The following is a 14,495-nucleotide window of genomic DNA, read 5'->3' as shown; positions in this document are numbered from 1 at the left end:
CTTACTAATCATGCCTTGTACATTCTCATCCAAATCATTGATATAGATGACAAACATCAATGAGTCCAGCATAGATCCTTGAGGCACATAGTGAACCTCAGGCCTCCACTACGAAAAACAAAACTTCACCACCGCCTTCAGCTTTCTGCCATTAAGCCAATTCTGTATCTCGTGAGATAACTCTCCCTGGATCCTAAGCGGTCTAACCTTCCAGATCTGCCTCTCATGTGGATTCTTATCAAAGGCCTTGATGAAGTCCACACAGAATATGACTACAGGCTTGTCCACAATCACCTTTTTGGTTACTTCTGCCAATGAATACAATCAAATTCATGAACCATGTTCTTCCACCATCAAAACATGAATCAACTTCTCTTTCCAAATGAGTGTACATTTTATCCATCAGAATCTTCTCCAGTAACTTGCCTGCCACAGATGTTAGGTTTACTGATACACAGTTCCCAGGTTTTGCTTGGCAGCCATTCTTAAATATAGGTACACCATTTGAAATACTCCAGACTTCCAGCATCTCATCCACATCTTACAATGAATCACATATTTCAGTCAGGACTCTTGCATTTTCTTCTCTAATTCGTACAGATTCATTGGATATATCTAATCAGGCTCGAGAAATGTATCCATCTTCATACATCTGCAGTTGTCCTCAAGACATCTCCATTAACTTTCCTCAGTTCGTTAGGTTTTTTATTAAGAAATATCGCATGGATACATGACCTTCGACCCACGAAGTCAACACCTACCTTCGATTACCCTTTCGCACTAGTTCTGTTATCCCACTTTCCCATTCACTCATCATACACAAGGGACAATTTACAGAGGCAAATTAACCTATAAATCTACATACATTTGGGATGGAGGAAACCAGAGCACCTGGAGGAGACCCTGGAGGTCCCAGGGAGAACGTGCAAACTCCACACAGACAGCACCCGAGGTCAGGATTGAAGCTGCGCGTGGGTACTTGCACATTAGAAGGGGGTGTATCACACCTCCAGTATTGTTGTTTCTGATAGACGGGGAGCTGCAAAAGCTGCATCTCTGTGAAAGTGTCAGCCTACTGCACAGCAATTTAACCTCGGCAGTTTTCATACCGGATAGCTGTATTCGAAGGACATCAATCACCCTAGATAGATAAGGAAGCTTATTTTTCATCAGTGTAATCTGTGTCTGTTCTGTAAAAGCATGAGTGAAGTGTCTCTTGTCTCTAGTCATGTTCAGTCTTCAGTCCTTTAATTACAGTTCCATTGTTTATTTACTTTGTTAGTTAAGATATGTTCAGCTTTTAGTTAAGGTAATGTGTAAATGCTTTGCTCTGATGCCGGATAACCGTTGTGCTGGAATAAAAAGTTTTAAATGCTACTACTAGACTCGGCAAATCACTGAAATTCAGTGATCCTCCATTGGATCGCTATAGGTACAAGGCTGCAGCTCTACGAGCTGAACCATTGTGCCACCCTAGTCTTCATGTCTTTCTCTACAATAAAAACAGAAATATTAATTGAGGACCTTGCGCATCACCTGTGGATCCACGCATAAGTTTCTAAGGAGCCCTAGTCCCTCTCCAGTTTCCTATACCTTTCCCCCTTAATAGGTTTCTAAAATCTCCTAAAATTCTTCTTAAATTAATCTACCAGAGCTAACTCATGCCCAACTCACTAACTTGTTATCCAACTGATTTCCTTCTTAATTAAGCTCCTCAATCACCTACACTCCTCCAGGGATGCACTTGATTCCAGCTGTGTTTACCTGACATGCTTCTTTTTTTCCCAGACCATTCTCTCATTATCTAGGGTTCCTATCTCCAACCTGCCTTACCTTTCATTCTAACAGGAACATAAAAACCATGAACTCTCAATTATGACACTTTTAAAGGCCACTTTCCAGATGTCCCTTTCCCCAGAAAAAACCTACGCCAATTATTTGCAGGCTCCTGTACACTGCCAAAGAGAGTATGCGGTCGCCACATGTTTGCGGGTGGTTGCCGGGATTTCACCTTCACGGTCGTGAGTAGTTCCCGCATTCTCGGAACTAGTCGCGGCTTCATTCTGGTCGCCGCTAATTTTTCAACATGCAGCAGGTTCTCGTAGTGTCACTGGTGCTGACCGGTGAATTTCATTAGGGGAAAAAAACCTGTGAACAGTAGTTTTCAGAACCAAGGATAACCGCCGAGCTTCACAGCCGTGTATCTCTGGCTTCTGAAAAGTTGTATCCACTCCTTCGCCCCACCGTATCTCTCCCATTTCTTTTAAAGGACTTACATCTAAAGGACTTAAGGATAAAGGGGAAATCCTTTAGGACCGAGGTGAGAAAAACATTTTTCACACAGAAAGTGGTAAATCTCTGGAACTCTCTGCCACAGAAGGTAGTTGAGGCCAGTTAATTGGCTATATTTAAAGGGAGTTATATGTGGCCCTTGTGGCTAAAGGGATCAGGGGGTATGGAGAGAAGGCAGGTACAGGATACTGAGTTGGATGATCAGCCATGATCACATTGAATGTCGGTGCAGGCTCGAAGGGCCGAATGGCCTAGTCCTGCAACTATTTTCTATGTTTCTATGTTTGCGTCAAGCTTTGCCTTCTCCCTTGTGGGGATCATCATTTATTACCAGAGGAAACTTTCCTGAAACAAGTGACAAATTCAACCCCATCTCAGCCTTTGGCACCATGGCAGTCCCAGTCTATATTACAAAAATTTAAAACCCCAACCTGGACTGGGATATTTGTTCCTCTAATTATCATTTATTATTTGGGGGCCGATAGTACATTCTCACTCCTTTATATTTCTCAGCTCCCTCCATATCATTTCACTGGATGATTCTTCAGTAATATCATCTTGGATTACTGCCATGTTGGGCGAGTCTAGAACCAGGGGCCACAGTCTTAGAATAAAGGGGAGGTTATTTAAGACTGAGGTGAGAAAAAACGTTTTCACCCAGAGAGTTGTGAATTTATGGAATTCCCTGCCACAGAAGGCAGTGGAGGCCAAGTCACTGGATGGATTTAAAAGAGAGTTGGATAGAGCTCTAGGGGCTAGTGGAGTCAAGGGATATGGGGAGAAGGCAGGCACGGGTTATTGATAGTGGACGAACAGCCATGATCACAATGAATGGCCGAATGGCCTCCTCCTGCACCTATTTTCTGTTTTTAATGTTTCTATGTTAAGAGACCAATCTGTGTGGCGCTGACTGAAGGAATCTTCACAGAGCACTTTTTAGGATTTTTAAACCTCAATAACTTTTACAATATACCACCGATCGGAATGAAACTTGTTGCACTCGCAACACAGGGGAACGGTGAGAAACCTTGTGAAAAGTCGTAGCGATATCGCACACCTTTTTTGCGCAAATAGAAAAACCAACGCAAACCGGAAGAGCACAAGATCAGGTTTTAGTTATGTATAGATAGATGTTAACTACATTGTCATTCAAATCATGAATGTAGATAACAGCGCTGGACCAAGCCCGACCACTGCAACATGCCACAGATCACAGGCCTCAGACAAACAAATCCACCATACTCATTATGGAATAGGATTTTCAGCTTAATGTACAGGTGCTGCAGGCAAAATAGAGATGGGAGTTAAATAGGAGGGGAGTTACTTTACTAATTAAGAAGAACATCATGGCAGTAATCCAAGGGACATCAGGATCAACTTCTTCCATTCAGAAGGTAATCCATATCTGAAATGGGCTGCCAGAGGAAGATATAGCACATACAGCTTTTAAAATACATTTGGACTATATGGATAGGTGCCAAGATTCGTGCAGTTTGGTGCCAAGATTTGATTGTACACAGAAATTTTGAAATAGTTAAATGGCGCTGATTCAAATAATACTGAAACCAATAACTAAAACTAAAATATTCAAGAAATAAGTTACATTTTCATGGGTGAAGCTCATTCAGTATTAATTTTGCTTCCTTGCTGAAGTTTTTTTATTTTTTTATTATTTTTTTTAAAAAGGCATGTGAATTGACATACAACGGTCTACATTAATAAATCCCTATTTAAAGATACTTACTAATCACACTGCATTATTCATTGTATTCCAAGACATTTAATTTCCTTCTACACTCAGTTATCATCATGCCCACTTCGGCAAAAGCATAATAGCTTGTAGTCTGTTCTCACCTACTGCGTTTATATTCACGATATGCACTCAAATGGAGCATCTAATGCCGAGTACCTGTTTAGACTTTATTTTAGACTTTAAGAGATACAGTGTGGAAACATGCCCTTCGGCCCATTGAGTCCACGCGGATCAACGATCACCTCGTACACTAGCACTATTCCACTCACTGGGGACAATTTTCAGAAGCCAATTAACCTGCAAAACTGTCTTTGGAATGTAGGAGAAAACTGCATCCAGAGAAAACCCACACGGTCACAGGGAGATCATACAAACTCTGTACCCAGGTCGCTGGCACTGCAAGGCAGCAACTCTGTGGCACTGTGCCGCTGTTCTTTTCCAACAGTTAGCTCAGCAGAGCTTTCAATAATACTCGGCAATATAAACAAGCGATTGAGAGCGGAAATGCATGGCTACAATTCGTTCTATTATTATGGATCTAAAAAGATGAACCATGTGTGGTGTGGCGGCGCCTATCGGCAGCGGCTCGACTACAGTCCGTCTATCTTAATTTAATTTTTGTCTTGTTAAATGTACGTCTTGACTTTACTTTTTATTATTTTTCTTTAGCTGTGTATATGTGGGGGGGGGGGGTGGGGGGGACCATTAGTCTCTTCCCTGTATGGGGACCCGACATTTTCCCTGTCGGGTCCCCGATGTCGTTGGGCCTGACATCATGGAGCCGGCGGCGGCCTCTGGCCGGGACCAACCTGAGGTTTCCAGTCACGGAGCCTGCGGACCTGCCATCGCGGAGCTGGCCATCTTCGGAGCGGGAAGAGCTGTGGTGGCGCGCGGCTGCGACCCAACTTCGGAGCTTCGGAGGCTCCGGTCGCAGGCCCGGTGGACAGGAACATCAGGAGCTCGCAAGTCACTGGTGGGAGACCGCTTTTCGGAGCAACGGCAACTTATAGGACTCGGAGCGGAGCCTAACATTGCCCGCCGGGGGCTTTAACATCAGGAGCCCCAGTTCGCCTCGACGCTGCAGTTGGACTGCTGGACCGCGGTAGACGAACAACGGGAAGAGATAAGACTTTTGCCTTCCATCACAGTGAGGACGGGGTGGAAGATTGCAACCTTCACGTGGTCCGCCCTGTTTCGATGAATGTAATCAACCTGGCGGGCACAATCAAATAAGATCAAATAGAACAAGTAGTCCTACAACTTTAGGCTGTGCACGCCATACGCAATAAGAAGACAGTGAGGAGGTGTTGGAGATTCACTGTGATGGATGTTTGTGTAAACTGTGTTAAGTGTGGGTCTTGGGTTTTTTTGTATTGCAAGACTGTAGAAAATGCAATTTTGTTCAAACCAAGCTGTTTGAATGACAATAAAAGGCTTTCTATTCTATTCACTCCATTGCCAAACACCAACTTAAGAGTCAAGGGTGTTTTATTGTCGTGTCCCAAATAGAACAGTGAAATTCTTACTTGCTGCAGCACAACAGAATATGTAAACATAGTACACTGTAAATATGATAAACGAGAGAGAAAAAGAACATTCAGTGTGTGTGTGTGTGTGTGTGTGAGAACACAATTATATATATCCACATGCACACATATATACACACACACACATATACACACACACACACACACACATATATATATATATCCACACATATATATAACAAATATATATATAATAAATAAACACATGTGTGTGTGTGTGTGTGTATATCCACATACATATATATATATCCACATACATACGTCCACATACATACATCCACATACATACATATATCCACATGTATGCAAAAAACAAACAATAGTAGTGTAATAATAATAATAATAATAATAATAATAATAATCTATTGAAGTTCAGAGCTTATCTGAGGTTGTAGTGTTTAATAGCCCGATGACTGTAGCGAAGAAGCTGTTTCTGAACTTGGACGTGAGAGTTTTCAGGCACCTATGCCTTCTTCCCAATGGCAGGGGTGAAATGAGTGCGTGGCCAGGATGGCATGGGTCTGATAATGCTGGCTGCCTTTGAGGCAGCGGGAAGGTCAGAGCCGGTGATGGACTGGACTGGGCAGTGCATTCCAAAGTGTCGCCTGACAAAATAACCAGTTTTATTCAAGGAATGGCATTCGCTTCTAATTAAAATAATGATTTGAATTTTAAATACTCATTCACCTTCTTAAATCCTTCCGTGATCCTCCCTATGATTCCTGCCAGGATGATCACCTTGTAATATATCAGCTTACTCTAAATTTGGATTCCTAATCATCTCTAAATTATTCCGCCTTTGAAATTCCTTCCTATATTTCTCTGCAGCTCAGCTTGACTTTCCTCATTTAAGACTAACTCAAAATCCACTTTGGTGATCCAACATTTCGTCATCTACCCTCACTGATCAAGAAGTTTTCATAAATTTATGGTCGATGGCACACTGCAATGTTATAGATGCCCGATCCCTATAAATGGAAGTTGTGATTATTTAAAGAAAATTGAAAATCTGGCCAATTTAGCTGCTGAGGCAACAATGACATGTTTGATATTGAAAGGATTTCTGCAGGCATGGGACGGCAGTGAGCCATCTGTTGGACCTAATTACTGCAAATAAAACTTGCTATTTGTGCATGTTATATGCTCATTAAGGTGATCAATGTCAGTGCTGAAAAGTGCAACACATTTATTTTAGGCACAGTGTCAGCATGAAGGTAAAAAACACGCTGAGCCTTTAACTTTTCCATCAAAATACGTTAGCTTCGTACTTTAAAAAAAAACACCTTTGCCAGGGACAATATACCAATATGGAGCTTCAGTACAATACAACCTAACAGTTTTATGTACTTCTCACAGGAAAAAAATGAGATTTGGCCAGGGCCAAGATCAAGATAATTTTGAGACGGGTCCAATTGGAAGAAGAAAATTCAAGAGGGAAGGCAATGGACGACTGTTGTCGTTTGTAATGCTGTGGTCACAGAAAGCAAGAGTGCAGAAAATAGCCTGCAATATATACCTGCAAACGGTGGTTGAAAACGCTACGGATCATTTTGTAACGGATAGAAATAAAAAGGTAGCAGAAATTTTGCATAGCCAGGCATTTTTGCATTTGTTGAAGTACACAAAAGCAGCACTTAATGATACTAACAAAGGCAGCATTCAAAATGTGTACAAGGATTATAATGAGTGAAAAACGGATGAGATTTGAAGTGTGCTTATTTTTTATAGATATTAAAGAGGAATACAAATAATATCTTCATACACTGACGAATGGAGAAAGTTATGATATCCAAGGGAATAAGGAGTTTTTAGCAGGAGATGAAAGTGATGGCTCGTGTCTTTCCATCACTCAAATGGAGAAACTCTCATCCACAACTAAAGACATGACAACTCATTAAACCACACAATCTAACAATAGAGACAGATAGACGGACACACACTGCTGGAGCAACTCAGCGGGTCAGGCAACAACTCTGAGAAAGGATGGCTGATGTTTCGGGTCAGAACCCCTCGCAAACCCTTTGCCCCAGCCCTGCTTGGCTCAGGTTTATCTTCTCCCCCAAAATCCATCAGCGGAACTGTCCTGGAGGACCCATTTTTACTGCCTCCTCCTTCCCCACTGAAATGGTTTCCTGCAGAGGTGCTGCCAGAGTTATTCCAACACTTTCAGTCTATCTTCGGCATAAACCAGCACCTGCAGTTCCTTCCCAAACATTTGTGACAGACAACCATGCTTTCTTGACGGATTACCCCGCAAGAATAAGCTTTTAACTGTACCTCAATATTGATACCAATCTAGTACATCTAATCTAATATAACTAAAAGTCACATCTTGACCACTTCCTGTTTGCGCTGTTAATTGATTTTAGAAAAAACGCTACTCTACATCGCTATGATTTTTGACCATCTTACTCACAAGTCCTCCTCCCCTGCGGCAGCCCCGATGAAAAATAAAAAAGCTATGAATGTTTAAACAATCTTGAGATCAGCTGATTGGTCCTCTCGCCTGCCAATCACCATGATGAAGGTAGTGCCCTTTCCGGGCGGGGTGGGGCAGGACTATAAAACCCCGGATGCCTGGACGCAAGTCAGTCGCCCTGGAAGATCGCGAGGGAGAGGCCACAACGATTCTAATCGTGAAGCTGAGGAGGGGAAAAGGAGAGGGGGGAAAAAAGCTATGAATGTTTAAACAAGGAGGGGGAGAGGAGTCAGGGCAAGAGCGCATCAGCTGACGTGCAGCCATTCGTCTTTCAGCAGCCAAAGCCAGCCGATTTCTAACCATGATAACTGAAGGTAGCGTCTGATTATACACACACCTACACATATCCAAGGGTTTTATAAGGGGTGTGGCAGCGTCACACACTAACCACTAAAACCCCTGCAGCGTCACACACCACCCCACACACACACACACACACACACACACACACCCTAACCACCCCCCACACACCCACACACACTAACACACCACACACACTAAACCCCCACCCCCACAACACACACACACTAACCACACACCCACTAACCACCACACACCCCCACCCCCACACACACACACCCACACACACACACCCTCACACACACACACACACACACACACACACACACCCACACACACACACACACACACACTACACCACCCACACACACACACACACACACACACACACACACACACACACACACACACACCCCCCCACACACACCCCCCACACACACACAAACACCACCCCCACCCCCCACACACACACAAAACCACCCCCACATACAGGTGAGACAGCATCTATGGATCTATCAAGGGTTGAACATCTAAGGAATAGTCGACGTTTCGGGTCGAGACCCTTCTTCAGAATGATGTTGGGGGGGGGGGGGGCAGGAAAAAGAAAGGAAGTGGCGGAGACAGTAGGCTGTGGGAGAGCTGGGAATGGGAGGGGAAGGAGGGAGAAAGCAAGGACTACCTGAAATTAGAGAAGCCAATGTTCATACGCTAGGGGTGTAAACTACCCAAGCAAAATATGAGGTGCTGTTCCTCCAATTTGCAGTGGGCCTCACTCTGGCCATGGAGGAGGCCCAGGACAGAAAGGGCGGATTCGGAATGGGAGGGGGAGTTGAAGTGCTGAGCCACCGGGAGACCAGGTTGGTTATTGTGAGCTGAGTGTAGGTGTTGTGCGAAGCGATCGGCAAGCCTGCACTTGGTCTCACTGAGGTTGATCATACGCTGAATAATCCTACCAGAATTTTGTTTGGAAGTGGAAAGAAATAATAGAAATTGCATTCATTGCAACATGTAAAAGGAGATGAGATACTGTATTGTAATTTTGCTGCATGTCATTGTGGTATATATCATGTCTTGATTGATGAATATGTTTAGTTTGTGGCATTATTTGAAGCAGAAATAATTATGTGAATGCTTCATTGACCATAATTCCGACTAGTAACTACGCACTTTGTCCTAGCACATTATCGCACATGTCATGCAAGCCGTCTTAAATGACCACCTAAACTGTCATTTGGCAACCTAAAAAGCTGCCTAGGTTGCCCGACTGGCAACAGGAAAAAAACGTTAAGCGAGAGCCCTGGTATACATAAAGTTTTGCACACCAGGTTGCGCTATTTAGTTAAAACATACAGTATCCAGCAAAGATACTAGAGCAAGATAGTCCACTCAGCAAAAAAGCCATAGTAGGTCATGGGTAATTTCTTTGCGCCATCTTGGGAATCGGCTTCCGTCATGGCGTCCACATCTACAAGCGTAGCGTGCTGTTCTGCTATAAATTGCCCAAATCGCCAATGTAGGCGACCCGACCTGTCTTTCTTCAGGTTCCACACCTGTGATGTGATCGCTGCAACGGGAATCATATCTCACTTTTTGCAGTGAAGACGAGAGCTACAATTGGCAAGGGTTGAACATTTATTTGTGGCACGGTTCTGCTGTATGCGGGAATGTGTCGATTCTGAATTAGAATTCACAATTTTTTAGACTATGTACAATTCAAGAGGTTTACCGATGACTCTGTGGAAACCGGGACCGATTCAAACCCATTTCATATATTAATCATATATCAATTATAATATGTGACCAAATCAGAAAACTCATGGGTGCAGTCACAGGGAGAGTTTTTATTACCGGCTAGAAACGGGGAGTGTGCATCAATCCACGGGGAACCGTCAAACAGATGTTCTTCGATAAGACACAAAAAGCTGAAATAACTCTGCAGGACAGGCAGCATCTCTAGAGAGAAGGAATGCATGACGTTTCGGTCGAGATCCTTCTTCAGACGAACAAACGATCGTGTCCCCTAAAAGGTTACAATCAATCGCTCGTCTGATCGTATCATATTTTATTTTTCCGTATTCTCATCAAACCCACCCCCGATTATTGCCACTGACATGCACACTTGAGATAATTTACAATGGTCTATTAACCAATATTTATCCAGCCGAAACAAAAACCAAAGTGATTGAATTTTGAACTTTGCATCATTTTTAACTTAATAAGCTGCTATTAAAAGTTGATTTGAACTACCACAAACACATATGTATCTCTCTCTATCTCTCTCTCTCTCTTTCTCATAAATTGAGTTGGTTAAAAAGGTTAATTCTGGACAGAGATGGCATTCCTGTAATTATGGGACAGTGATCTCATCACCATATAACTCAGTGTGAGTGAACCATAGAAGAAATGAGCAGAGGCTACCAGTGAGGCCTGGTGGTTGGCAGGTTGAGGCAAGCAGTCCAATCACTCAGCAATGAAGTGCACATGTGTGAGAAGGAACTGCAGAAAGATGCTGGTTTAAACCGAAGATAGACACAAAAAGCTGGAGTAACTCAGCGGGACAGGCAGCATCTCTGGAGAGAAGGAATGGGTGACGTTTCGGGTCGAGACTCTTCTTCAGAAGCGCACTTCTCAGGAATGCACCATAGCCATCATGAGATTGTCGGTCATAGCTGGGGGCCAGTTTCAGCTGCTCCATGTGTTGACAGACAGCCATCCATGGACTCTCACTACCTTCTGTTGAATATAATGAAAGTTCGGGCACCACATCACTGTTTGGTTGGACAGCCCTTCCAAATGTGAATATTTCCCATTGATAACAAGCTCAGTGGCGATCACTGGTCCCCAGCTATGGTCCTTACTCACTGTGCCTTTTAGAGTCAAGAGTGTTTTATTGTCGTGTGTCCCAAATTGAACGAGAGAATTTTTTCTGTGTCTGTGTCTGTGTGTGTGTACAAATATATACATACACACACACTCAAATACACATGTATATTTGCACGCACACACCTCACTCCAAAACCACATTGCACTGAGATTACTTTCATCACTTCACCTTCACAAGAGCATTAGCAGTGGGCAGAACCTCAATCAGGGTTCCCCGCATACCAACAGGACAACATGGGTTTACATAACAATGTTGCCAGGAATGCATTTCCAAGTTCTACTGACCCCTTTTCACATTCATTCCATTCATGTTCTTCATGAAATCACATCCCGAGCGCCAAGTAAAGTATCAGTATAATAGAACATCATTTCAGCCAAGACAATTACTTAGCAATGGAACCAGTCTATGAAGCCAAATACCTTACATTACTGCTGTGAAAATGTTAACATTGCCTATCACAGCGAGACAGTTTGACATCAGTGCATTCAACATCATTGCTTTGTAACCTTATACAAATTGGGGGATTGGACACAAGCTGAAAGCAGCAATATGTAAGATAACAGATGCTAATATCTCCTAATTTTTCATTTGTTTTGCAAGTTACCACTACAATTGAGTAATCCAAAAAGCAATTCACAATATTACAGAAATGGTTCAGAATTTATGCAAGAAAACAATGAAAATGTCTTATTTACTTTTTGTGCAGTTTTAGATTGATATACACATCGTTAACAAAGCTTACTTTTACCATTAGGGCCTGTTCAGGGTTTGCTCGTTGCTCTTCTTCCTCAACTCTTCTTTGACAGGTCTGACATATCCAGAGAGGCATATGCTCCAGAAGGCCATGTGTCAATCCTGGCATCGAATGTGCCAGCTTCTTTAGGTCCACAATCCCATTCTGTTGAGGCCCCCAGTCTTTGCGTTCATGATTACACAGCAAGCAACAGTCCTTTGCCAGCTGATGTACTGTAAGGGATGCCTGGAATTAAATGACCATATGTGACCAAATAGGATAAAACTACTGAGATACTGCACATTTAAAATATTACACAATTAAATAGGATAGAAAAAGATAATCCACCAAAACAATTACAAAAGGAAAATATTTAGATCGCTGAATATATTTGGCATCGCGTAAGTCAATCATTTTTGGTCTCAACTTTCTATTGCACTCAGCATCTATTCTAAATTGGTATATCAAGATTTCCCATTCAATTTTACTCTGTCAACATTTAAAATGCATTTCCAATCTATGTTCTATAACTATATTTATCAAGACTAAAAATATTTTAAATGTTATGGGGCTGTTCCACTGTAGGAGCTAATTAAAGAGCTCTCCCGAGTTTAAAAAAAATCTAACTCGTGGTAAGCATGTAGAATGTACGTTGCGGGTAATTCGGAGCTCAGGACGACTCTTCGCGGCTCGTAACGCTAACGACGGGTACTCGGGAAACGCAGTAAGCTCGGAAAGACTCGTGAAGATTCTTCAACATGTTGAAAAATGTCCACGAGAGCCCCGAGTACCTACAAGCAGCTATTACCGTAATTCTTGAACTCTTGAATTAGCTTGTACAGTGGGACAGCCCCATTATTGTTGCTACATCATCACTAACCTCCGAGTTCCCAGAATCCTGTAATTCTTACCCAACAGCAACATTAGTTAATAATGTAAAAATAAATTTGGGATGTACAGATTTTAGAATTCAAACAATAAATAATGATGATATTAAATAGAAATACTGCATCAGTTTGGAGTAGCAGTTCGCTGCCACCTTCTGACATTTACAGATCAATAAATGCAAACCTTGGCAACAACTCATACTACATTAAAAAAAACTTTAAACCACAAATAGGGTTGCGCAACAGTAGATTTGCTGCCTTATGGTGCCGGAGACCCTGTATAGATCCTGACTAAGGATACTGTCTGTATGGAGTTTGTACGTTCTCCCTGTGATTGAGTTTGAGTTTAATTTAGTTTATTGCCAGGTGTACCGAGGTACAGTGAAACGGTTTTGTTGCGTGCTAACCAGTCAGCAGATAGACAATGTGTGATGATTTGGGCTGCATCCACAATTCTCCGCAATTTCTTGTGGTCTTGGATGGAGCTGTTCCCAAATCATGCTGCAATGGATCCAGATTAAATGCTTTATATGGTGCATCTAGAAGTTAGTGAGAGTTGTTAGGGACATGCCGAACTGCCTAAGCCCTTCTATGGAAGTAGAGGCGTTAGTGAGCTTTCTTGGCCATTGCTTCAATATGAGTGGTTCAGGATTAGTTGTTGTTGATAACTACTCGTAGGAATTTGAATCTTTCAACCATCTCTACTTCTGAGCACCGTCAATGCAAACCGGGGATAGACACAAAATGCTGGAGTAACTCAGCGACACAGGCAGCATCTCTGGAGAGAAGGAATGAGTGACGTTTCGGGTTGAGACCCTTCTTCAGGCAATACAAACCGGGGTATGTGCACCACTTCGCTTCCTGAAGTCGATCACTATTTTCTTTGTCTTCCTGACATTGAGAGAAAGGCTGTTGTCTCAACACCAGGTTATGAGGATCTCAATCTCCTTCCAGTACTCCATCTCATAATTATTTGATATCCGGCCGATAATGTGGTGTTGTCTACCAATTTGTAAATCAAATTGAATTTGTACATGGCTGCACCGTCATGGGTGTACAAGAAGTAAAGGGGGCTGAGAACATTCCTGTGGAGCATCTGTGATTAGTGGACTGAGGGCTAGTATTGACCGTGTGATTTTTCTCCAGGTGCTCCGGTTTCCTCTCACATTCCAAAGACATGCAACTTTGTAAGTTAACAGGCTTCTTTAAATTGTCCTTAGTGTGTAGGACGTGAAAGTGGGATGACATAGAACAAGTGTACGGGTGATTGTTGGATGGCATGGACTTGATGGGCCGAAGGGCCCGTTTCCATGATACCTCACTAAAATGGAAAAAATACAACATTGCAAGTGGCACGCGAAATATAGATCATTATAATTGGAGTTTAAGCTCCTCAGCCTGAAACAAACGAAAAAATACCAGAAATGAAATGCTGTACCAGCAATTAATATCAACAAAGTAGAATTTGTAAATTAATTCATTCTGCAGTAAGAAACTCGTTCTTCTGCGTTGTGTTGGACTGAACTATAAATGCTAGAACAGTACAACTACAAGCAGAAATAAGAAAAAAAAGTAAGAGGTTGCAGTCACATGTTTTAAAAGCAAGCGAGGAATTTGTCA

General features: G+C 42.5%; 1 protein-coding gene across 1 annotated transcript in view; it reads right to left on the bottom strand.

Annotated features, from left to right (window-relative positions):
* fam193b (family with sequence similarity 193 member B) overlaps positions 1 to 14,495 on the bottom strand; it is a 69,277-nt gene that overhangs the window by 33,957 nt on the left and 20,825 nt on the right. Inside the window, exon 2 of the mRNA XM_055642926.1 lies at positions 11,998 to 12,234. Within this exon, the coding sequence (XP_055498901.1) occupies positions 11,998 to 12,234 (237 nt within the window). The remainder of the gene's footprint in view (positions 1 to 11,997; positions 12,235 to 14,495) is intronic.

This window comes from Leucoraja erinacea, chromosome 11, assembly GCF_028641065.1.
Source record: "Leucoraja erinacea ecotype New England chromosome 11, Leri_hhj_1, whole genome shotgun sequence".
NCBI lineage: Eukaryota > Metazoa > Chordata > Chondrichthyes > Rajiformes > Rajidae > Leucoraja > Leucoraja erinaceus.
Note: the sequence above shows the minus strand (reverse complement) of the source record. Positions and strands in the feature narration are given on the sequence as shown.